This window comes from Cherax quadricarinatus, chromosome 15 (assembly GCF_038502225.1).
Source record: "Cherax quadricarinatus isolate ZL_2023a chromosome 15, ASM3850222v1, whole genome shotgun sequence".
In the NCBI taxonomy this organism is placed as follows: Eukaryota; Metazoa; Arthropoda; class Malacostraca; order Decapoda; family Parastacidae; genus Cherax; species Cherax quadricarinatus.
Window position 1 is genome coordinate 37,747,824 of NC_091306.1, and position 27,674 is coordinate 37,775,497.

Here is a 27,674-nt window from a genome sequence, read left to right on the forward strand (position 1 = left end):
TGAGACAGAGAGCTAGATGGACAGACAGGGAGCTTGACAGACAGACAAATAGACAGACAGAAATGTTTGTGTACCAGCAAAAACAAAGGGAGGGCGATGGTCATGTAATATTACCCTCCTTTACGCTCATCAAAGTCAGCTCTTATCAGATGTTATCTCCCCTTATCTTGTCACTGTCATGGGGTGGACTTTTTTTTTTCTTGCTTCAAGGGAACAATATTATTACATCTTCTTCTTCCTCCTCCTCCTCCTCCTCTTCTCCTCCTCCTCCTCCTCCTCTTCTCCTCCTCCTCCTCCTCCTCCTCCTCCTCCTCCTCCTCCGCCTCCTCCTCTTCCTTCCCTCCTCCTCCTCCTCCTCCTCCTCCCCTCCTCCCCCTCCTCCTCCTCCATTGCTTTTGGTCTCAAACTCCTCCAAATCATGAAATTGATCTTCACTGACACTTCCATCTGTGTTAGAGCATCACTTGGGAAGAGAAGAGTCCCAGATTTGCTGGGGAATCACATATTTCTTACCGCTAGACATGCTGAAAAATGACAACTGAAATGGCATTCCCACAATGCACCACTGGCTCCCCGATTTTTTTTATATGGTGCACACTGACCATGGAGACCCATTCTCTCACATGTGGGCCTACCAGCTTTCTCCTGCTTGATTTGAAGCTGCTAGAATTTATGCGTATAAATACGTCAGAAACATTGGCTTCTAAGACGTATTTATACGTCGGAAACAGTCAAAGGGTTAAATGTTTGTTTATCCATTAAAGTTAGTGCTTTATAATTATTTCACATTGTTTTCTGTATGTAAAACTATAATTATTCTCTATAAAATTTATTTTTGGGTGTCTGGAATGGATTAATTGGATTTCCATTATTTCTTATGGGAAATATTACTTCAGTTTTCGTACAAATCGGTTTTCGGCCGACCTTCTGGAATGGATTAAAGATGAAAACCGAGGTTACACTGTATATGGCGTGAAGAGTAGAGAATCTCTTAGTGATTTTAATGTGTACCTGCATGCCAGCACAGTCTGTAAGTGTATTTAGTTACAGGTACACATAAGTATAATTATCCGAGTACAGTGGACCCCCGCCTTACGATGGCATCGCGTTACATTAAATCCACCATACGATACATTTTAACGCAAAAATTTTGCCTCGCCTCGCGATTCGTCCGGGACGCGTCCCACGCGTGGCCTCAGCTGCCCAGTGCGTGCCAGTGTTTACAAGCCAGCCAGTGCGGTCGCATCCATGCATACATTCGGTACATTTCATATTATCACAATGTTTTTAGTGATTGTAGCTGCAAAATAAGTCACCATGGGCCCCAAGAAGGCTTCTAGTGCCAACCCTGCAGGAAAAAGGAAAATTACTATGGAAATAAAGAAAGAGATAATTGCTAAGTACGAAAGTGGAGTGCGTGTCTCAGAGCTGGCCAGGTTGTATACCAAATCCCAATCAACCATTGCTACTATCGTGGCCAACAAAACGGGAATCAAGGAAGCTGTTCTTGCAAAAGGTGCAAGTTTGTTTTCAAAACAGAGATCGCAAGTACTCGAAGATGTTGAGAGACTGTTATTGGTGTGGATAAACGAAAAACAGATAGCAGGAAATACCATCTCTCAAGCGATCATATGTGAAAAGGCTAGGAAGTTGCATGACGATTTAGTTAGAAAAATGCCTGCAACTAGTGGTGATGTGAGTGAATTAAGGCCAGCAAAGGTTGATTTGAGAGATTTAAGAATCGTAGTGGCATACATAGTGTGATAAGGCATGGTGAGGCTGCCAGTTCGGACCAAAATGCGGCTGAAAAATATGTGAAGGAATTCAAGAAGTATATAGACAATGAAGGACTGAAACCTGAACAAGTGTTTAATTGTGACGAAACAGGCCTGTTTCGGAAGAAAATGCCAAACAGGACCTACATTACTCAGGAGGAAAAGGCACTCCCACGACATAAGCCTATGAAAGACAGGCTTACTCTCTTGATGTGTGCTAATGCTAGTGGTGATTACAAAGTGAAGCCTTTATTAGTGTATCACTCTGAAACTCCCAGAGTGTTCAGGCAAAACAATGTCCTCAAGGCTAATTTGTGTGTGCTGTGGCGGGCAAACAGTAAGGCATGGGTCACTAGGGACTTTTTCTATGACCGGTTACACCATGCATTTGCCCCCACTGTGAAAAATTACCTCCTGGAAAATAAATTGGACCTTATGTGCCTCCCGGTATTAGACAATGCTCTTGGTCATCCTTCAGACTTGGCAGAGCAACTTTTTGGGGACATGAGCTTCATTAAGGTGAAGTTTTTGCCTCCTAATACCACTCCTCTCCTGCAGCCCATGGACCAGCAGGTCATTTCAGACTTCAAAAAACTCTACACAAAAGCTATGTTTTATAAGTGCTTTGAAGTGACCTCAGACACTCGATTGACTCTAAGAGAATTTTGGAAAGATCACTTTAGTATCCTCAGTTGTGTAAACCTTATAGGTAAGGCTTGGGAGGGAGTGACTAAGAGGACCTTGAACTCTGCTTGGAAGAAACTGTGGCCAGAATGTGTAGACAAAAGGGATTTTGAAGGATTTGAGGCTAACCCTGAGAAGCGTATGCCAGTTGTGAAATCAATTGTGGCATTGGGGAAGTCCTTGGGGTTGGAGGTTACTGGGGAGGACATGGAAGAGTTGGTGGAGGAGAACATTGAAGAAGTAACCACTGATGAGCTGCAAGATCATCTTCAACAGCATGAGGACAGACCTGAGGAAACTGCTTCAGAGGAGGGGAGAGAGAAATTGAAGAAGTTGTCTACTTCAAAGATTAAGGAAATGTGTGCAAAGTGGCTTGAAATGCAAACCTTTATGGATGAAAATCACCCTCACACAGCTATTGCAAGCCGTGCTGGTGACTATTACACTGACAATGTTGTGAACCACTTTAGACAAATCATAAAGGAACGAGAGGTACAGAGCTCTATGGACAGATATGTTGTGCGACAGAGGTCCAGTGACTCTCAAGCTGGTCCTAGTGGTAATAAAAGAAGAAGGGAAGTAACCCCGGAAAAGGACTTGATACCTCAAGTCCTAATGGAAGGGGATTCCCCTTCTAAACAATAACAGCTTCCACACACTCCCCTCCTCCCATCCCATCAATCATCACCAGATCTTCAATAAAGGTAAGTGTCATGTATTCTATTCTTAGTAGAGTATTAACTGTGCATGTCTTCTTCAGTTTGTGTATTAAAATTAATATTTCATATGGTAAAATTTTTTTTTTTTTTTTCATACTTTGGGGTGTCAGGAACGGATTAATTTGATTTCCATTATTTCTTATGGGGAAAATTAATTCGCCTTACGATAATTTTGGCATGCAATGAGCTCTCAGGAATGGATTAATATCGTAAGGCTGGGGTCCACTGTATATATAAAATGCACAATACAATAAGTTTAAAACACTTGAAATTTTAGAAAATTTTCAGATATAATAGAGAGGTGCTCATGGAGAATGTAAACAAACCAGGTGGAGTGCACCGTATTTGAAAGACCACTCACCGTATAGCAAGTTATGGTCATAATTTGAAATCACCATATTAGCGGAATGCCGTAAAGCGGGGTCCTACTGTACTCTGATAATTATACTTATGTATACCTATACCTAAGTAAACTTACTGTGCTGGCATGTAAGTACACATTAAAATCAGTAAGAGTGTCTTATGTCTCAAGGACACCGATATCTGTGATTCCCCCTAATTTACACTTATACTCACCCAAATGACTGTAAACAAACTTCCTAATATAGCTACTGCCTAATAAATATTAAGTTTGCCCTAAGTTTTCCTAAAATGCTCTCCCAGTATAAGAGCTTTAATATTAACAGTATATCATGCCAAGACTTAACCATTCCCTTTACTAAATTTACTAATTGTAATATTGTAATAAAGTTGGTAGAATTACCGACAATATGTAAAGTAAAAGGACACAAGTGCAACTAATGTGACATTTATAGTGGCAACGTTTCGCTCTCCAGGAGCTTTATCAAGCCATGGCTTGATAAAGCTCCTGGAGAGCGAAACGTTGCCACAATAAATGTCACATTAGTTGCACTTGTGTCCTTTTACTTTACAAATTGTAATATTGTTATATGTTTTGTACTACCTCATTATGATATATATAAGTAATTCAGTTACCTAACATGCAGTAGGGTACAGGTCGGCCATCACTAATCCGGCAATCAGTTATCCGGTTCCATCAGTAATCTGGCACTAATTTCGGCTAGCATAATTTCAGATTTCATTATTATACTGACTTAAATCATTATACTGACTCAAATTTCATCATTATACTGACTCAGAAATTGTGCAGATGGTTGTAAATCCACAGCAGCAAGCCAGTGGAGGAGAAAGCAGTTATGAAAATGAGAAAGATGTAGCAGAAAGAGTCTCTGTTGATAGATTAATTGTATTCTAACCTAACCACTCTGTAATCTGGCAAACTCACTAATCCACCACACTACAGGTCCCAATGATACCGGATTAGTGATGGCCGACCTGTATATTAAAATGTACTGCTCCATAACCTGTGTCAATTTTGAGTAAGAATTAGGATTAGTCTGCCCAAAATGCCTAGGTATGCTAGAGACCTTCATTGTAATTAATATTTTATAATATGTAAACCACACATTGTAAGCTTTGCAAGGAAATAAACATTTTAATTTTCATTTCATTTGCATTTTCGTAATACAGTAGGGCCCCACTTTACGGCATTTCACCTTACAGTATTCTGCTAATAAAGCAATTTCAAATTATGACCAAAACTTTCTATACGGCAAGCAGTCTTTCAAATGGGGCACTCGCCACCTGGTTTGTTTACATTCTCTGTGAGCACATATCTCTCTTATGTAATAATAATCACTCTTGGGTGCATTAAATGTCTTATGTTAATATAGACATTTTCATTAATCCATCTATGATATTTTCTTCAAAATTATATAAGAAACACATTACATAGTATACTGTATATACATTTTATTTACTATGGAGGTGTGGTAGCTGGGTGGAAGGAAAAACATTATGTCACTCCCCTTAAAACATAATGCTTTTGTTTACAATTCTCGGTATGAATTATTCATTACTTCTCCCTTTGTTTATGATGGCATCTAAAGGTAGTTGATGGAACGATGAAACTCAGTGAACATGGTATGTCAGTGGTAATAATATGGCTCTGGGCCACATTAAATATCGTGTAGGTATGTAGCCCAGGTGGACTACATACCTACAGTATTATTATTATAACTGATAATTATACTTATGTGTACCTGTACCTAAGTAAAATTACACACTGTGCTGGCATGTTGGTACACATTAAAATCACTAAGAGTGCCTTATTAGTCTTGAAGATGCCATAATAATAATAATAATCATTCTGAGGCACTTTAAATATTGTATAAAATGTTAATATAGACATTTTGCTTAATCCATCTAAATACACCCCACAGTAGAATAAATTAACATAAATATGAGATGTTGTACCCAGGAGACTTGTAGGACTTGTGGTAGCTAGGCTACTTGTAGTCCAACATCAGGGGGTAGCTAGAAAATTATTCCTTTCGTATGCCTTCACTCAGGGCATCATTTCTTCTAAAAATGGTGTTACATGAGAATGGGAGTGTTTCTCTTCATTTATTCTACTGTATCAATGTGGAGATAACTTGTACACAATGTAAAGTGACAAAAACCAGACTCATTTGTCTGGCTTGTTTACATTACATGTGGGTGGGATGGGGTGGGGAGGGCTACCCTTCCTGGCTACCCATACTTCCCAATGTGACTTCTTACAAATAAAACTCACCCATCACCCTACATTAAGACTACAAATATTTTAAGGTAATTAATGAGTGTACTGTATATGCATTTTATCATTCTTGGGAGCTTAACCCTTTCAGGGTCAAGAGGCCCTCATCTAAACTTGTTCTCAGGGTCAAAAATATTTCGGAAAAAAAAAATTATTTTTTTCTTATGAAGAGATAGAGAATCTTTTCCCGATCATAATGACACCAAAACTATGAAATTTGATGGAAGACTTAGGGAATTATGCTCTCGCGAAGTTAGCGGTCTTGATGATGTTTACGCATCGGCGATTTCATCCACTTTGAGCCCTATTTTCGGCCAATTCCAGTGTACTAGTCACCAAAAATCATAACTATTTCGCTAGAACTTCATTTTTTCTATCAAATGAGTTCAAGAAACCACCCATTTACCGATTTCAACTATCCAATAAAGTGGTCAGAAATTAGCAATTTTGCCAATTTCACACAAATTTCAAAAGATGCCAATTTCCAAATAGGGTCCAGAACAAACAAGACAGACATTCCTGGCAATAAAATAACATTTCCTCTGTTCATTAGTTATGTCCCCAGGCCCCTCTTACATTTCTTTTGCTTTCCACTTAGAATTTTTATTCTCACAAAAAATAGAAGATTTACTGTTATGCAGACTACTGCATTAGTGTAGAAATGGTATAAATAATATCAGCGCACCTGTGAAAGAATACTAGACTCTCCAGTTGATGTGTATTGGACGTATGGCATGATTTGTTTACTTTTGAACTTTGGCAAAAATCAAACATTTCTGCTACTTTGAGCTCAATTTCAAGGTACTTTTCACTGTGAAACCAATCAAAATCATCTCAATTTCTATAATATGTCTTCCATTCTATAAAATAAGACCAGGAAAACTAGAATACAACCATAAATGCCATACAAAAATACAGTGCAAAGTCACTGTTTTAAACCAAAAACACAAAGTTTTTTTTTCTCATTAGGCTTTGTGTGCTGCAGGATTTTTTTTTTATACTGTGCACACTGACCACATGGACCCATTCTTTCATATGTAGGCCTACCAGCTTTCTCTTGCTAGATGTGAAGGCGCTAGAATTTAGGCGTACTAGTACGTCAATAACCCTGGTGCATAAGCCGTACTAGTATGTCGGAAACCCTGAAAGGGTTAATGTCGTAGAAGGTGCAAGTGGCCAGGCAGGATGCCTTGCCTCCCACATGAATTTCTACAATTAAATACTTTTTCACCTCTCGCCCTACATTAAGACCAGTAAGATTACAAATATTTTAAGGTAAGTAATGAGTGTACTGTACAGTAGGGCCCCACTTACATGGCAGGTTAGGTTCCAGGCTACCGCCATAAAGCGGAAATCGCCGTAAAGTGGAACACTCTTTTTTTCCACTTATAAATGCATACAAATACTAGATAACAAGTTTACACTAGCATATATTAAGATAGCATTAGAACTAGGCATCAAAAAACAATAAAAAAAATACAATACACACATAGTGCACTCATTACTTACCTTAAAATATTTATAGTTTTAATCTAGGGTGAGACAAGAAGTATTTATTGTAAGAAATCAAGTGTGGTATGTATGGTAGTCAGCCGGGCTACCATACCAGGCCACCCCACCTACACATAATATTCTATTACATTTAAGCATCCCAGAGCGATAAAATGCATATACAGTTTACTCATTACTTACCTTAAAATATTTGTAGTCTTAGTCTAGGGTGAGATGTAGTAAGTGAGGCTGGACTAACAGAATCGGAGTAAAGTGCAGATAATACCCACAGTCCACAGTTAGTGTTATATTGTCATAAATTTGTGCCCCCCTAAAATTCTAATACCCCAACTACTTTTGATTGTCATTGTTGTATTCAACGACCATTCTACCTCATAGTCTTAATTGTGTTTAATATCTACAGAAGCTATCTCCTTTTTTACAACTTACCACATCACTGTTCCATCTTATTTTATTATAAACTAACCATAACTTGTCCTCAATAATTCTACCTCACTTTAAGAAATACTCAATTGCCCAATTTTATTCTGAAATCCCTATTATTGCTCAATTTTGCTTTAAACTATATTGATCAAACTTATTGTAAACTTCTTTTATTGACCATTTTTATTCTATACTTTTTTAAACTAGTATTTTCAACTACAACTTTTATATTATCCTGTCTACCATCTTACTAGCATATTATAACCAAGTCATTGCCATTTTTATTTTTATCATTTTTTTTATTATTCTTTTGCTACCTTAACTTGTGTATTTTATCCTGTCAATTTAAATCTAGTTATACTCTAATTCTTGTAAACAACTTATATAAGACCTTAGTGCAATTACAATTGACAGTCTAGTGCCTTTTTTATATTATTAGATTAAACTCAGTTGTACTATAGCTCATTCTAACTCAATACATAGTCAATACCAAATTCATTATATTAGACCATAGTGCAATTAGTAGTGAGAGACTGGTGCTATTTTTAATTTGTATTTTTATATTATTAGATTAAACCTAGTTGTGCTATAGCTCATTCTAGCTCAAAACATAGACTCCACAAAAGTCATTATATTAGACCTTACTGCAATTACAAGTGAGAGTCTTGTTCTATTTTTAATTTGTATTTTTATATTACTAGTTTATACCTAGTTGTACTTTAGTTCATTCCAGCACAACACATAGACAACATCAACTTCATTATGTGTAGTAGTGACTATACTCTATATGACCAAAATACTCTAGCTATATACTTGTCCAAACTTCCTACCACTACAGATATCAGTACTAGAACTCAACACACAACTCAGGATATAAATAACCATAATTTACGCCTAGAAGATGATCGATCACGTTGACCCTGATCTAAACCTCCATAATCTGACACCCAATCAAAACCTATTGGAAAGTAACTGCCTTTATTACACAGCATCACAAGCCAGCACTATCCTAAACAATGCTAAAAGTCTATCAGTACTTAACTACAACATCAGGTCCTTAAGCAAACACTATGATGACCTCCTGGCACTCCTTGAATCACTAAAGACACCCTTCTCCTGCATTATTCTTACTGGGACCTGGCTTAAGCAGGACACAATAGATATCTACCCTCTACCAGGATACACAGCAATTCACAACTGCAGACCAAACCAAGTTGGGGTGGTATTGCAATCTATTACTCTTGTATTAGCACCACTTGCTTTAGTGATGAATATGGGGAATACATTTTTGCTAATTTTACTATAAAAAAACTTAAGACACCTATAACAATCGGTGCAATTTACCGGATACCTCACACAAACATCCCAAATTTCAGTGAGAAATTAAAGTCACTAATAACATACAGACAAATGAATAAGCTCCACCTTCTCTTAGCTGGAGACTTCAACATCAACCTTGGCTTACTAGATGATCAGCCAGTAACTGATTTCATCAATATGAACAACACACTTCTCATACCAACAATAACTAAACCAACCAGGCTCACTGAGACAAGTGCAACCATAATAGACCACATATGGACCAATATACTAGCCCCCCTTAAATCAGGGATAATCACAGATAGCACTACAGACCACTACCCTACCTTCCTCCTGACAAACATTAGTAAACCACCACCACTTGAATACAACAAAGTCTCATTTAGACTCCATGACGAGGCCTCAATAAGGAAGTTCACAGCTGACCTAGAGACTGTTGACTGGCCTACAGAATTCTCCAAGGCCAGTGGTATTGATGACTGGACAGACATTTTTCTTAACAAATTACTTAGACTATACAACAAACATTGTCCTATAAAAACGAAACAGATCACAAACAAACGGCTTGGTTGCCCAAGGCTAACCAGCACCATTCTGAAATCCATTGACAAGAAACACTAATATGAAAAGCAATATAGACAGGGCTTAATACACAAAGATATTCTTAAACACTATTCATCAGTTCTCACCAAAGTAATAAAGAAAGCCAAACAACTATACTACTCCAGTAGATTCACAGACACTAGAGGAGATATAAAAAAGACCTGGAAAACACTCTCTCAGATTCTAAGGACCCACAAACTGAAAAAACCAAGAATATTGTCCTAACTAAACCTAATGAAACACCACTACATCCCACTGACACAGCTAACAAGATAAACGACTTCTTCTCAACCATAGGATCTAATCTCGCCAATAAAATCCCACATACCAATGCCCATTCCGGGGACTACCTAGATGGGAATTTCCCAAATTCCTTCTATCTTGCACCAACTGAGCCCACGGAAGTCACCGAGATTATAAAGTCACTTAAAAATAACTCAGGGAATCTGTCTCATGTCCCACCATTATTGTACAAGAGAGCAGCCCATGTCCTTTCACATGCTATTTCATTACTTTTTAACAGGTCACTAGAAACTAGCACCTTCCCGAAACTACTCAAGATGGCAAGGGTTACACCAGTACACAAAGGTGGTGACCCTACAGACTTAAACAACTATAGGCCAATATCAAACTTACCATTGCTATCCAAAATCTTTGAGAAACTCGTGCACGGGAGACTATATTCATTTATAACGGCACAAAACATACTCAACCCCTGCCAATTTGGATTTAGGAAAAATAAAAGCACTAATGATGCAATCATAAAAATGCTAGATCTGCTTTACACAGCATTGGAAAATAAGGAATATCCACTAGGAATTTTTATTGACCTAAGAAAAGCTTTTGACACAGTAGACCACGACATCCTACTCCACAAACTTGACCAGTACGGTATAAGAGGCCATGCGCTTGCTTATTTCAAATCTTACCTTACTAATAAGTATCAGTATGTCACCATTAAAGACACAGCATCAGCAACACGGCCACTTGATACTGGAGTTCCGCAGGGAAGTGTCCTTGGTCCCCTGCTCTTCCTCATATACATCAATGATCTTCCAAACGTATCCCAACACCTGAAACCCATTCTCTTTGCTGACGACACGACTTATGTCATCTCTCACCCTAATCTTGCCGTCCTCAACACCATTGTTAACGAGGAGCTGATTAAAATATCGACTTGGATGACAGCCAATAAACTTATGCTTAACACTGACAAAACCTACTACGTATATTATGTTTGGTAGCAGAGCAGGAGATGCACAAATTAACATTAAGATCGACAACACTCTAATTACCAGACATAATGAGGGCAAATTCCTAGGCCTATACATTGACAACAACCTGTATTTCAGCACCCATATCCAACACATAACCAAAAAAGTATCCAAAACGGTTGGGATCCTCTCCAAGATGCGATACTACGTGCCGCAAAATGTCCTTCTCACACTATACCACTCACTTATTTATCCATACCTCACCTATGCTATTTGTGCTTGGGGATCAACTGCAGCAACACACCTAAAGCCAATAATAACCCAACAAAAAGCTGCAGTAAGAATAATCACTAAATCCCATCCCTGGCAACACCCCCCCCCCCTACTCTTCATAGATCTAAACTTACTCCCTGTTCAGTACATCCACACTTACTACTGTGCAGTCTACATCTACAGGACCTTAAACTCCAATATCAACCTTTACCTAAAATGCTTTCTTGATAGTTGTGACAGAACCTACAGGCATAACACCAGACACAAACATCTCTACGACATTCCCCGTGTCCGACTAAACCTTTACAAAAATTCAATGTATGTCAAAGGCCCTAAAATCTGGAACACCCTACCTGAGAACTCTAGAACTCCAGACACATTCATCACCTTCAAAACTACCATTAGAAAACATCTTATCTCCCTGATACACCCCATCAACTAACTATACGAACACCACCTGGCGGTTCACACTTACATTCACTCACCCATTTGACCATAAACAGAAATATTAATCTCAATCTTAAAATAATGAATCCTGTGATACTCCAATACTGAAACTATGTACTGTGCCAAAACAAAAGCATTCACATTGCTAAACTTACAAACTAGTATTTAGTCACTTAGCCATAATACCAACTTACCTCATAATTTGTAATACAGGAAGGCCCCACTTATACGGCGGGTTAGGTTCCAGGCTACCGCCGTAAAGCGGAAATCGCCGTAAAGTGGAACACCCTTTTTTTCCACTTATAAATGCATACAAACACTAGATAACAAGTTTACACTAACATATATTAAGTTAGCAATAGAACCAGGCATCAAAAAACAATAAAAAGGTACAATACACACATAGTGCACTCATTACTTACCTTAAAATATTTATAGTCTTAATCTAGGGTGAGACAAGTAGTATTTATTGTAAGAAATCAAGTGTGGTATGTATTGTAATAGCCAGGCTATTTCACCAGGCCACCCCACCCACACATACTATTCTATGATATTTAAGCATCCCAGAGCGATAAAATGTATATACAGTTCACTCATTACTTACCTTAAAATATTTGTAGTCTTAATGTAGGGTCAGGATTAAGTAAATGAGATAAAACGAATAAATGAGAGAGAGAAAGAATGAGTACATGAGAGGTGACAGGCCAGGCACAGAGTAAACAAACCAGGCTCCCACATCTTATATTTATGTTTATTTATTCTATTGTGGGGTGTATTTATCATCTTTTTATGTTATGTATCGTGTTTATTATATAATTTTGAAAAAAATATCATGGCTGGATTAATGAAAATGTGTATATTACCGTAATATACGACATTTAATGAGACTCCGTGACTATTGTTATTATCACCACTTGTCGAAGTCGTCTGCTACCACAGATCACATTTATGTTTATTTATTCTACTGTGGGGTGTATTTATCTTATTTATATGTTATGCATCGTGTTTATTATATAATTTTGAAAAAAATATCATGGATGGATTAATGAAAATGTGTATATTACCGTAATATACGACATTTAATGAGACTCAGTATTGTTATTATCACCACTTGTGCAAGTCGTCTGCTCACATCTCACATTTGTTTATTTATTCTACTGTGGGGTGTATTTATCTTATTTATATGTTATGCATCGTGTTTATTATATAATTTTGAAAAAAATATCATGGATGGATTAATGAAAATGTGTATATTACCGTAATATACGACATTTAATGAGACTCCGTGACTATTGTTATTATGGCGTCACTTGTGGAAGTCGTCTGCTACCACAGATCACATTTATGTTTATTTATTCTACTGTGGGGTGTATTTATCTTATTTATATGTTATGCATCGTGTTTATTATATAATTTTGAAAAAAATATCATGGATGGATTAATGAAAATGTGTATATTACCGTAATATACGACATTTAATGAGACTCAGTATTGTTATTATCACCACTTGTGCAAGTCGTCTGCTCACATCTCACATTTGTTTATTTATTCTACTGTGGGGTGTATTTATCTTATTTATATGTTATGCATCGTGTTTATTATATAATTTTGAAAAAAATATCATGGATGGATTAATGAAAATGTGTATATTACCGTAATATACGACATTTAATGAGACTCCGTGACTATTGTTATTATGGCGTCACTTGTGGAAGTCGTCTGCTACCACAGATCACATTTATGTTTATTTATTCTACTGTGGGGTGTATTTATCTTATTTATATGTTATGCATCGTGTTTATTATATAATTTTGAAAAAAATATCATGGATGGATTAATGAAAATGTGTATATTACCGTAATATACGACATTTAATGAGACTCAGTATTGTTATTATCACCACTTGTGCAAGTCGTCTGCTCACATCTCACATTTGTTTATTTATTCTACTGTGGGGTGTATTTATCTTATTTATATGTTATGCATCGTGTTTATTATATAATTTTGAAAAAAATATCATGGATGGATTAATGAAAATGTGTATATTACCGTAATATACGACATTTAATGAGACTCAGTATTGTTATTATCACCACTTGTGCAAGTCGTCTGCTCACATCTCACATTTGTTTATTTATTCTACTGTGGGGTGTATTTATCTTATTTATATGTTATGCATCGTGTTTATTATATAATTTTGAAAAAAATATCATGGATGGATTAATGAAAATGTGTATATTACCGTAATATACGACATTTAATGAGACTCAGTATTGTTATTATCACCACTTGTGCAAGTCGTCTGCTCACATCTCACATTTGTTTATTTATTCTACTGTGGGGTGTATTTATCTTATTTATATGTTATGCATCGTGTTTATTATATAATTTTGAAAAAAATATCATGGATGGATTAATGAAAATGTGTATATTACCGTAATATACGACATTTAATGAGACTCCGTGACTATTGTTATTATGGCGTCACTTGTGGAAGTCGTCTGCTACCACAGATCACATTTATGTTTATTTATTCTACTGTGGGGTGTATTTATCTTATTTATATGTTATGCATCGTGTTTATTATATAATTTTGAAAAAAATATCATGGATGGATTAATGAAAATGTGTATATTACCGTAATATACGACATTTAATGAGACTCAGTATTGTTATTATCACCACTTGTGCAAGTCGTCTGCTCACATCTCACATTTGTTTATTTATTCTACTGTGGGGTGTATTTATCTTATTTATATGTTATGCATCGTGTTTATTATATAATTTTGAAAAAAATATCATGGATGGATTAATGAAAATGTGTATATTAACGTAATATACGACATTTAAATGACTCGATGTATGTAAGTTTATTTAGGTACAGGTATACATAAGTATAATTATCAGAGTATATATAAAATATGAAATAACTTTTAAAAACATTTGAAATTTTGGAGTTTCCAGACAAAATGGAGAGACTTAGTGCTTACTGAGCTCATGGAGAATGTTAACAAACAGGGTGGGGCACGGTGACCGTATTAGAAAGTCAGGTGGGGGGAGCCATATAGCGAGTTTTGGTCATAATTTGAAATGTCCGTATTAGCGGAACGCCGTAAAGTGAAACGCCGTAAAGCGGGGCCTTCCTGTATTTTAAAATTAAGAATTAAACTAAGTCTGCCCGAAATGCCTAGCCATGCTAGGTGTTCTAGTGGTACACTCTGTAATTATTATTTAACTACATGTAAACCACACAATAACCAAATTCTGTAAACTCAGCATTGTAATCCTTATAGAGAATAAACTTTGAATTGAATTGAATTGAATTGAATATGGTAGTCAGCCGGGCTACCATACCAGGTCAACCCACCCACACATATTCTATGATATTTAAGCTTCCCAGAGTGATAAAATGTATATACAGTTCACTCATTACTTACCTTAAAATATTTGTAGTCTTAATGTAGGGTCAGGAGTAAGTAAATGAGATTAAACGAATAAATGAGAGAGAAAGAATGAGTGCATGAGAGAGGACAGGCACAGAGTTATGTAAACAAACCAGGTGAAGGTAAGTTTTGTAAACAAAGTGTACACATCTGGTTTGTGTACAAGTTACATTGTGTACAGGTAGTCTCTACATTGATATGGTAGAATAAATAAAGAAGAGCACTCCCATTCTCATGTAACATCATTTTGAGAAGAAATGACGCTCTGAGTGAAGGCAATGGAAATAAGTCACTCTGTTTGACTTTTTTGGGTTATCCTAGGTTCTCTACACATATGCTGTTATGTATGATAATCTATGTAACTGTATTTGTGTATACCTGAATAAACTTACATACATACGAAAGGAATAATTTTCTACAGTTACCCCCAGTAACACATTTTCTCATGTTAGAGAAAATGTTATTCTTGGCGTCACTTGTACAAGTTATCTGGTTACCACATCTCATATTTATGTTTATTTATTCTATTGTGGGATGTATTTATCATCTGTATATGTTATGTATCATGTTTATTATATAATTTTGAAAAAAATATCATGGATGGATTAATGAAAATGTGTATATTAACGTAATATACGACATTTAATGAGACTAGGTGATTATTATTATTATTTCTAATATGGCGTCACTTGTGCAAGTCGTCTGCTCCCACATCTCATATTTATGTTTATTTATTCTACTGTGGGGTGTATTTATCATCTTTATATGTTATGCATCGTGTTTATTATATAATTTTGAAAAAATGTCATAGATGGATTAATGAAAATATGTATATCAACGTAATATACGACATTTAATGAGACTCGATGATTATTATTATCATTACTAATATGGCATCTGGAGACATAAGACACTCTTACTGATTTTAATGTGTACCTGCACACCAGCACAGTATGTAAATTTATTTAAGTACAGGTATACATAAGTATAATTATCAGAGCATATATAAAATACGAAATAACTTTTAAAAACACTTAAAATTTTGGAGTTTCCAGACGTAATGGAGAGACTTAGTGCTTACCGATCTCACAGAGAATGTAAACAAACCAGGTGGGGCACGGTGACCGTATTAGAAAGTCAGGTGGGGGGAGCCGTATAGCGAGTTTTGGTCATAATTTGAAATGACCGTATTAGTGGAACGCCGTAAAGCGAAACGCCGTAAAGCGGGGCCCTACTGTATATGCATTTTATCACTCTAGGGAGCTTTAAGCATCATAGTATAGTATGTGTGGGTGGGGTGGCCAGGAGGGCTACCACACCTGACTTCTTAGAGTAAATCTTACCTTTTGCCCTACATTAAGACTACAAATATTTTGAGGTAAATAATGAGTGTACTGTGTGTGTATTTTACTTTTTAATGCCTAGTTCTATTGCTAACTTAATATATGTTAGTGTAAACTTGTTATTTGGCATTTATATGCATTTATAAATGGAAAAAATGGAGTTCTGCTTTCTGGCAGCAGCCTGGAACCTAACCTGCTGTATTCAATAATAATCACTCTGAGGCACATTAAATGTCATATATTACAATAATATACACATTTTCATTAATCCATCTATGATATTTTTTTTCAGAATTATATAATAAACATGCTGTGTAACATATAAACATAAATAGACCCCATTACATACATATTAATAATAATGTGTATGTAATGATAATTATAATGAAAAATAATAATAATAATAATAATAATAATACAGTATTATGGTAATAATAATAATAATGTTTTCATTTTTAGACATTTTTTGTAATTTTTTTCAAATGCTTCAAAATACAAATTGGTAACCCTTTGGGTGGCTGTAGGTACTGCTAGACCATGGCTATTGCAGTGCCAACCAAGGGTCAAAAGGAGGAGGAGGTGTGTTGCTCTGAGTGACTGCAGCAGACCCTTGGGATGAGCAATTATGTCTTATATTGTACAAATTTCTTAAACAATGCCTCTCCCAAAGAGACAGTATTCGCGTACAGTCAGCCAGAAGCTTAGGAAGCGATTAGAAACTATGAAAAAAGCTAGAGAAACAAAGAAGGCAGCAGCATAGAGGCAGCCGGCTGCCACTGCCACCACCACCACTGTGGCCTCAGTGATCATGTCTTCACCTATATATACATCTGTCTTAACCACAACTGTGGTTACATATATGACAACCTCACCACTAATAATAGATAAACACAAGCTAGGTGTGGGGTTATGGACTGGGAGGATACTAGAGTGGGAGAGTAAACGGTGGATGCTTTCTTCCGCTGCCGGCGTCGCCATCACTTGCCATATTATGGCCTATTTTATTCATTCTAGAGTATATATCATGTTTCTATCTTATTAATATTGTTTATTATGTCATATTAGATAAATTGTGATAGATAACTAAGCCGTAGAGTTGATATTAGCATTATTTTGTCATGTCTTATTCGTATGCTGAGTCAGTTTTCCTCATTTAAATTAACTGAAATGCAATTAATCCATTCCAGCCTCTCAGGAGGCATACCTGGAGTTAACCCTCTCCAGGTAACTCCAGGTATACTTCCTGAGTGGCTAGAATGGATTAATTGCATTTCAATTAATTTAAATGAGGAAAATTGACTCAGCATACGAATAAATCAGGATAAGAACAGGGTCATGGAATGGATTAAATTCGTAAGCCGAGGTTCCACTGTATATTACGTGTGGGTGGGGTGGCCTGGCCTGGGTACCATACCTACTACACCTGACTTCTTACAATGAATACTACTCATCTCACCCTACATTAAGACTACAAATATTTTAAGGTAAGTAATGAGTGTACTATATGTATGTGTTTTTTTAATGCCTAGTTCTATTGCTAACTTACTATATGTTAGTGTAAACCTGTTAACTAGCATTTATGTGCACTTTACGGCAATTTCCGCTTTATGGAAGCAGCCTGGAAACTAACATGCCGTATAAGTGGGGCCCTACTGTGTGCATTACATGGTGCCACATGAAGATCTTATTTTTAATGTGCTTTATATCTTACAGCTGTTAACACATACTACAATACTGATGTTCTTACTAGTAATCTGAATTTATATATCTTTCAGGTGGTGAGACTTCAGTATTAGTAGCTGAGGAAAATGTAAGCACTGCAAAGTATGGAAGTCAAGCTCAGGAGGCAGATACCAGTAGAATTTCTCAAATAAAGGAGAATTTGGTGGATGTTAGGAAAGCTGAGCTTAAGGAAGGTGATTCAGTTTTCCCTATGCAAGACATATTTTGTGCCAGTGATTCCAGCAAGGTTAAAAGTGGTGGTAATATTGAACTTAATATCACTGATGACAACAGTTTTGATTACTGTTTACTCCAGTGTCAGTCATGCGATTCATACTTTGTTGATAGATTAAGCTTAACAAAACATTTACAGTCTTGTGATACAAGTAAAATGTGTAGGAAATGTTTCTTGATCTTTGAAAATCATTCTCAGCTTGCCTTTCACTTGCACACCAAGAAGCATAACGTCAAAATCCAACATACATCAGTTTATGTGTCCTTTTCAGAATTACAGCAGCTGAGGGCAGAGGGTCGAGTTAAAGTGAAAAAAACTGAAGACATTCATAAAATAAAAAAAAGACAGACATTGTGCAAAACAGATAAATTATCAGGAATATGTCATAACTTAAAGATTTCAGATTCAGAAAACAAAAGTGCAAAATCTGCTATGATAATGACTTCGCAAAGAAAGAAAGATAATCTTTCAATATTAATGAACCCCTCAAATACTTCACTGAAAGCTGTTGATAATATATCACAGAATTCTGATGTGAAAGTTTATCCTCCTTCGGAGACAGCAGAGGAATTCTTAATATCACCGAGGGCTCAAGTAACTGCTGAAGAGTGTTACAAGGTTCCAATCTCAAGTTCAGAAACAAAAGAAGCCAAGAGAAGGGATGAGTTGTTGGATGCCCCAGCCCCAGTAGAGTCCACTGAAGAGCCTAAATTATTGGGAAATTCATTTCTAAAACAGAGCCATGTAAAACAAAGCCGATCACTTGATCAAAGCAGCAGCAGTAATGCAGATGTAATGAAAAGTGCAGAAAAGTCATCTGTCAATGGTAGAAGTCTTGCTGTTATATTGTGTAACAAGTGCAAGATGTACTTTTTATGCAGGAAAAGTATAAATAAGCATAATTCCAAATGTATATTAAAGAAAAATTCTTGTTTAGTTTGTAGAAGAGTTTTTAGTTCCAGTTACCTTCTTAATCAGCATATTTCAAGTGCTAGGCATATTGCCTCGTATCTCACTACTTCCTTTGTATCTCGGCAAAAACTGGAGCATTTGATTCATAGGAGAAGAGTGTATAAAGATGATATTAATATGTACACCTTTAATTCTGCAAAAACATTTAGGAAAATAGTTAGTCCATCTAAAGGAAAAGGTTCAAAGACAAAATGTTGCACAGTTGAAGCACAGAATAGTAAGGCAGAATCCTCCAAAGTTTTACTGGAGAAGAACACAGATTTTCAGCTTAACCTTGAGGAAATGATAGTGGTGGATCAGTATGTAAATATATCATTCCTCAATAAAAAATCTACTAATGAAGACAATATTTCAAGTTCATTAAGAGAGGAGCTTAAGGAAATTAATAATCTTCAGCATGTTAAAAATGCTAACAGTAAGCTGTTACAAGAGGATGTTACTTGCAAACTAGTGCAAGAAAAAGATGCTGCCAATAAACTAATGCAAGAAAAAGATCCTGTTGGCAAACTAGTGCAAGAAAAAGATGCTGCCAATAAACTAATGCAAGAAAAAGATCCTGTCGGCAAACTAGTGCAAGAAAAAGGTACTGCAAGTAAACTAGTGCAAGAAAAAGGTACTGCAAGTAAACTAGTGCAAGAAAAAGGTACTGCAAGTAAACTAGTGCAAGAAAAAGATGCTGCAAGTAAACTAGTGCAAGAAAAAAGTACTGCAAGTAAACTAGTGCCAGAAAAAGGTGCTGCCACAAAACTAGTGCAAGAAAAAGGTGTTACCAGTCAACTAATGCCTAAAATAGATGCTGCTCATATGACAGTAGCAGGAAAGGGTGACACAAGTACACCAGTACAAAAAATAATGACTAGTACAGTTGTACAAGAAAAGAGGATGACCAGTATACCAGTACAAGAAAAGACTACTCATACACCTGTACAAGAAAAAACTACCAGTACACCTGTACCAGAGAAAACAGTGACCAGTACACCAATGTCAGAAAAGGTGACAAGTACACCAGTGCAAGAAAAGATTACCAGTATATCAGCACAAAAGACTACCAGTAGACAAGTAAAAGAAAAAATGTGTACACTGATGCAAGAAAAGACACAGACCCATACACCTTTAAAATTAAAGATGACCAGTACACCAGTACAAGAAAAGAAGACTACCAGTACACCAGTACAGGAAAAGAAGACTACCAGTACACCAGTACAAGAAAAGAAGACTACCAGTACACCAGTGCAAGAAAAGAAGACTACCAGTACACCAGTACAAGAAAAGAAGACTACCAGTACACCAGTACAAGAAAAGAAGACTACCAGTACACCAATACACAAAAAGACGACTCTTGGTACACCAGTACAAGAAAAGAAGACTCTTGGTACACCAGTACAAGAAAAGAAGACTCTTGATACACCAGTACAAGAAAAGAAGACTCTTGATACACCAGTAAGAGAAAAGGGTACCAGTATACCTGTACAAGAAAAGATGACCAGTACACTGGCACAAGAAAAAAAGACTACCAGTACACCAGTACAAGAAAAGAAGGCTGTTGGTACACCAGTACAAGAAAAGGGTACCAGTATGCCTGTACAAGAAAAGATGACCAGTACACCAGTACAAGAAAAGAAGACTCTTGGTACACCAGTACAAGAAGAGCCGACTCTTGGTTCACCAGTACAAGAAAAGACAACTCGTAATACACCTGTACAAGAAAAGACGACTCGTAATACACCAGTACAAGAAAAGGGTACCAGTTTACCCGTACAAGAAAAGATGACCAGTACACTGGTACAAGAAAAGAAGACTACCAGTACACCAGTACAAGAAAAGAAGACTCTTGATTTACCAGTACAAGAAAAGACGACTCTTGGTACACCAGTACAAGAAAAGAAGACTACCAGTACACCAGTACAAGAAAAGAAGACTCTTGGTACACCAGTACAAGAAAAGAAGACTACCAGTACACCAGTACAAGAAAACAAGACTCTTGGTACACCAGTACAAGAAAAGGGTACCAGTATACCTGTACAAGAAAAGATGACCAGTACACTGGTACAAGAAAAGAAGACTACCAGTACACCAGTACAAGAAAAGGCCAGTACATCTGTACAGAAGAAGATAACCATTACACCTGTGCCAGAGAAGATAATCAGTACACCTGTACAGGAGAAGATAATCAGTACACCTGTACTAGAGAAGATAATCAGTACACCTGTACAAGAGAAGATAACCAGTACACCTGTACAAGAAAAAACTAATACATCTGTGCAAAAAAAGAAGACAACTAGTAAACCTTTACAAGAAAAAAGTACTGGAACACCATTACAAGAAATGATGACCAGTACACTTGTACAAGACAAGATTCCTAGTACACTAGTAGAAAAAAAGGCCAGCACACTAGTACAAGAAAATACCTCTAGTAAACTAGCATCAAAAGATGAACTTGCTGTCATTTGCACAGAAAATTCTCAAGATATTTCTGAAATTGTAAAGAAAAAAAACCTTGCTGGGAAAGACAAGAAAAACACCGGTAAGCTGGTAAAAGATAATTCAGTCATAAGTAAAATAATACAAGACAAAAGTAATACCATTAATGTGGTACCAGACAAAAGTGACACTATTAAAGTAATACCAAACAAAAGTGATACCATTAAACCAGTACCAAACAAAAGTTATGCCATTAAACTGGTACCCAATAAAAGTTATGCCATTAAACTGGTACCAAGCAAAAGTTATGCCATTAAACTGGTACCAGACCAATGTGATACCATTAAACCAGTACCTAACAAAAGTGACACCATTAAACAAGTACCAAACAAAAGTGACACCATTAAACTGGTACCAGACAAAAGTGACACCATTAAACTGGTACCAGACAAAAGTGACACCATTAAACTGGTACCAGACAAAAGTGACACCATTAAACTGGTACCAGACAAAAGTGACACCATTAAACTGGTACCAGACAAAAGTGACACCATTAAACTGGTACCAGACAAAAGTGACACCATTAAACTGGTACCAGACAAAAGTGACACCATTAAACTGGTACCAGACAAAAATAATACCAGTAAATTAGTGCAAGACAAATTTTACCTGAAGAAACTGATACAAGTCATAAGTGACCCTGGAAAATCAGTTCAAGACAAACATAGCCCTGGTAAACCAGAGAAAGAAAAAAATGTTACCAGTCAACTGATACAAAGTAAGCATGGCTGCAGTGAACTGCTACAAAACAATCAAGATCCCAGTAAACTTCTAAATGTCTCTCATAATGTAGACCTGGGGAGTATTGCAGGTACTTCTGCTAATTTAATGCCACTAGGCATTAATGATGTTACAAAAACAAATGAGACACAAGAATATGTTACTAACATACATTCATCCAAAAAAAGTGGGATCAAGAGAAAAAAAACATTTAACTGTCCCATGCCAAAATCTAAAAAAATAGAAAAGGAACAAAAATATTTGCCAGTGGCACACCGGTCTCCTAGTAAGCGTAGAAGTGTTCGTTTGGAGAAAGTCACTAATGACTGTCCTGGCTGTTCAGAGCCAATAGATTTTACAACATTCATATTAAATACAGTGACATATGAATTATCTTTTTGGTGCAGAAAATGTGCCTGGGATATTATGTTCTTAGACTTTATAGGACCTATTAAGTCTTAACAATAAACATTTAAAAAGGGCATTGCAATGTAAACTCAAGACTAGTTAATGGCATGATCCTTGTACTTCACAACTCATATTTTCTCTTAACTGTTATTATGATGTACCTGAAGCTACTATTATAAGAAATTTCAAATAAGATGGCCTATGTATTTTTATAATTATTTTATGAATCTACATACTGATAGGTAGTACCAATTCTGAATCGCACATACAAGGTGCTATCAAAAGTTCCTGGACTGCTGCAAAAAGTACATATGCTTACTTAATCACCTAGTTGAAGTAGTCTCCCCTGAAATACTTTCCTTGGTAGGCTATGTACTCAGCCCATCGCATCTGCCACTTCCCGAAACATTTCTGAAACTTTTCTTTCCTAATGGCATCTAGTGCAGCCTGTGATTCTGCTGAATCTCCTCCATGTCATTAAAATGCTGCCCCTTGAGTGTTACTTTTATTTTTTGGGAAGAGAACGAAGCCACAGGAGGGCTAGATCTGGGAAGTAGGGCAGGTGGGGGATGACTATCATGTTGTTTTTGGCATTTCTCATTTTGAGTCAGCAAGTGGGGCAAAAATTTTGCAGCCACTCGCCTCAGATTCAAATTTTCAGTCAAAATGCTGTGGCACAATCCATAAATTCTCACAGCGTTTGCCGTGGCCTGGATACTGTGATGATGGTCGTTGTGAGTAACTTTCCTCACTTTTTTAGTGTTGAAGGCTGTATGACCCTTGTAGGTTTAGCACTTCATTTTGATTATAATAATTTAATGTTGACGTCTGTTTTTGACGGTGATGGATAACCAGAGTACTCATCATTTTAAACCAACATTTGTCCTGCTCTGAATCATGAAAACCAGTGTTCAACCCATTGTTTCATTACCAAATGCTTTCAGAAGCATTTAGTGAGTTTCATTAAACATTTTACTGAACATGAAACAGAGTATCACATACACACACTGTTCTTTCTTTTAAAAAATCCATTATGTTACACAAAAAAATATCAACTATGCACAACACAAAAAATGCCCATCTAACCTCAGTGAAATGATTGAGAGCACTGAAACTCACCATACTACTTCACAAAGGAATGTACTGTGGAACACGATCTATGCTACTGCCATATTTCACACAGGAAGTGCACGAAAATTTAAGTACAGGAACTTTTTTGATGGCACCTACAGCATTATTTATTTTTTTTAACTATGGCCAGATTTCCAAATTCACAAGGATTAGGATCCTAGAAGTCTTTACCAATTCAGACTTTGTCAATATCAATAAATTTTGTTTCAGATTTAGCCTCATTTTGTATTTGGCACCATATCTCTTTAAACGGTTAGTAATAACATTCACAAAAAGAATATTTAGAAAACAAAAAAGATTTGGCAATGGGAAAACTCATATGTACCAAGGTATTCATGGAAGGCCCCTGACTATGACTGGATATTCTAATCATGTGAATTAGGATGATTTGAAATTTTTTGGTGCAACTGTTGATGCATTCTGTGCATGTAATTTTTCATTTTAAGTGAAAAGTGTAATTTTATGCTAGTTTTATTTTCAGTATATTTTTATGATGTGAAGATTTGGTACTATGTATATATATAAATAATACAGTGTGTAAAGTAAAAGGACACAAGTGCAACTAATGTGACATTTTATTGTAACGTTTCGCTCTCCAGGAGCTTTGTCACGCTGCTACAAACAGTACATGGACACAGAGGGTATACATAGGCTCAGAGTGAGGTGCAATACTAGTGGTGGTAGTAGTAGTAGTAGTAGTAGTAGTGATAGTAGTAGTAGTAGTAGTGATAGTAGTAGTAGTAGTAATACAATATGTTAGAACAATTAACTTGCACATGAGTAAAAGGATATAAAAGCTATTAATTGGGAAACATGAAAATAGGTTAGACAAATACAGTGGACCCCCGGTTAACGATATTTTTTTCACTCCAGAAGTATGTTCAGGTGCCAGTACTGACCGAATTTGTTCCCATAAGAAATATTGTGAAGTAGATTAGTCCATTTCAGACCCCCAAACATACACGTACAAACGCACTTACATAAATACACTTACATAATTGGTCGCATTCGGAGGTAATAGTTATGCGGGGGTCCACTGTATTTCTATTGGAGGCTGGATAGAGAAGGCCTGTTTCAATGCTCATTCTCTGTAATGTGCTTATGTAGTATTAACAGGAGAGACTATGTGATGGCAGGATTTACTGTTTTCAGGAGGATTCTTGCTAAGACTTCAGAGATGGTGAAGCTGCCTTTGTTTTGTTTAATTGTATTAGAAACAGCTATTAGTGAAGATTCAAGGCACTTGCGTCTGCAGAAACTAGTTTCTTTGATCACTAGTTGAGCATCCCTGAACCTCATGAGATGATTGGTGGAATTTCGGTGTTGTACACAGGCGTTGTTCAAGTTATCGTTCCTACATGCATAAATGTGTTCATTGAGGCGGGTGTCGAGGTTTCTTGCTGTTTCACCTACATAAATCTTGTCGCAGCCTCCACAGGGTATAGTGTAAGCCCCTGCGTTGACTGGTTCGTGGTGCTTGGATTTTGTTCTGGTTAGAACAAAATCCAAGCACCACGAACCAGTCAACGCAGGGGTTTACACTATACCCTGTGGAGGCTGCGACAAGATTTATGTAGGTGAAACAGCAAGAAACCTCGACACCCGCCTCAATGAACACATTTATGCATGTAGGAACGATAACTTGAACAACGCCTGTGTACAGCACCGAAATTCCACCAATCATCTCATGAGGTTCAGGGATGCCCAACTAGTGATCAAAGAAACTAGTTTCCGCAGACACAAGTGCCTTGAATCTTCACTAATAGCTGTTTCTAATACAATTAAACAAAACAAAGGCAGCTTCACCATCTCTGAAGTCTTAGCAAGAATCCTCCTGAAAACAGTAGATCCTGCCATCACATAGTCTCTCCTGTTAATACTACACAAGCACATTACAGAGAATGAACATTGAAACAGGCCTTCTCTATCCAGCCTCCAACAGAAATACACCTACCATCTGACTTACGACCTGCTCGACTTATGACCACTCGACTTATGACCGTGTTTTTTATGCCAAATTTCTGGGAAATAAACAACTGCAGTGGACCCCCGCTTAACGATCACCTCCCAATGCGACCAATTATGTAAGTGTATTTATGTAAGTGCGTTTGTACGTGTATGTTTGGGGGTCTGAAATGGGCTAATCTACTTCACAATATTCCTTATGGGAACAAATTCGGTCAGTACTGGCACCTGAACATACTTCTGGAATGAAAAAATATTGTTAACCGGGGGTCCACTGTATTTGTGTTGTACACAGTGTTTATCCTAAACCTTACAGTATAAAATACACTACTAACAACATAAAAAGTAAAGTAAAACATGAAATACCAAAATAAAACAATAAAATAAAGTTATTACAAAAATGTTTTGTTGATATTCAGTAGTAAAGTTCGACTTACGACCATTTCGACTTACGACCGGTTTCTTGGAACCGAACTCGGTCGTAAGTCGGATAGTAGGTGTATTTGTCTAACCTATTTTTATGTTTCCCAAGTAATAGCTTTTATATCCTTTTACTCATGTGCAAGTTAATTATTATTATTATTATTGCTGCTGCTGCTGCTGCTGCTGCTGCTGCTGCTGCTGCTGCTGCTGCTGCTGCTGCTGCTGCTGCTGCTGCTGCTGCTGCTGCTGCTGCTGCTGCTGCTGCTGCTGCTGCTGCTGCTGCTGCTGCTGCTGCTGCTGCTGCTGCTGCTGCTGCTGCTGCTGCTGCTGCTGCTGCTGCTGCTGCTGCTGCTGCTGCTGCTGCTGCTGCTGCTGCTGCTGCTGCTGCTGCTGCTGCTGCTGCTGCTGCTGCTGCTGCTGCTGCTGCTGCTGCTGCTGCTGCTGCTGCTGCTGCTGCTGCTGCTGCTGCTGCTGCTGCTGCTGCTGCTGCTGCTGCTGCTGCTGCTGCTGCTGCTGCTGCTGCTGCTGCTGCTGCTGCTGCTGCTGCTGCTGCTGCTGCTGCTGCTGCTGCTGCTGCTGCTGCTGCTGCTGCTGCTGCTGCTGCTGCTGCTGCTGCTGCTGCTGCTGCTGCTGCTGCTGCTGCTGCTGCTGCTGCTGCTGCTGCTGCTGCTGCTGCTGCTGCTGCTGCTGCTGCTGCTTCTTCTTCTTCTTCTTCTTCTTCTGCTTCTTCTGCTTCTTCTGCTTCTTCTGCTTCTTCTGCTTCTTCTGCTTCTGCTTCTGCTTCTTCTGCTTCTTCTGCTTCTTCTTCTTCTTCTGCTTCTTCTGCTTCTTCTTCTTCTTCTGCTTCTTCTTCTGCTTCTTCTTCTTCTTCTTCTTCTTCTTCTTCTTCTGCTTCTGCTTCTTCTTCTTCTTCTTCTTCTTCTTCTGCTTCTTCTTCTTCTTCTTCTTCTTCTTCTTCTTCTTCTTCTTCTTCTTCTTCTTCTTCTTCTGCTTCTTCTGCTTCTTCTGCTTCTGCTTCTTCTGCTTCTTCTTCTTCTTCTGCTTCTTCTTCTGCTTCTTCTTCTTGTTCTCCTTCTGCTTCTTCTTCTTCTTCTGCTTCTTCTTCTTCTTCTGCTTCTTCTTCTGCTTCTTCTTCTTCTTCTTCTTCTTCTTCTTCTTCTTCTGCTTCTTCTTCTTCTTCTTCTTCTTCTTCTTCTTCTTCT

At 37.2% G+C, this 27,674-nt stretch overlaps 1 protein-coding gene across 2 annotated transcripts in view; it reads left to right on the plus strand.

Moving 5' to 3' along the window:
* The window catches only part of LOC128691976 (serine-rich adhesin for platelets), a 128,662-nt gene extending 103,112 nt beyond the window's left edge, over positions 1–25,550 (plus strand). The window contains exons 4-5 of one of the 2 annotated variants that reach the window (XM_070085294.1): positions 18,191–18,331; positions 18,644–25,550. In XM_070085294.1, the coding sequence (XP_069941395.1) occupies positions 18,191–18,331; positions 18,644–23,007 (4,505 nt within the window). In that variant the 3' untranslated portion in view covers positions 23,008–25,550. Of the gene's footprint in view, positions 1–18,190 lie in introns of both variants that reach the window. The other variant, XM_070085293.1, reaches the window with a different exon arrangement.
* The last annotated feature ends 2,124 nt before the right edge of the window (positions 25,551–27,674 follow it).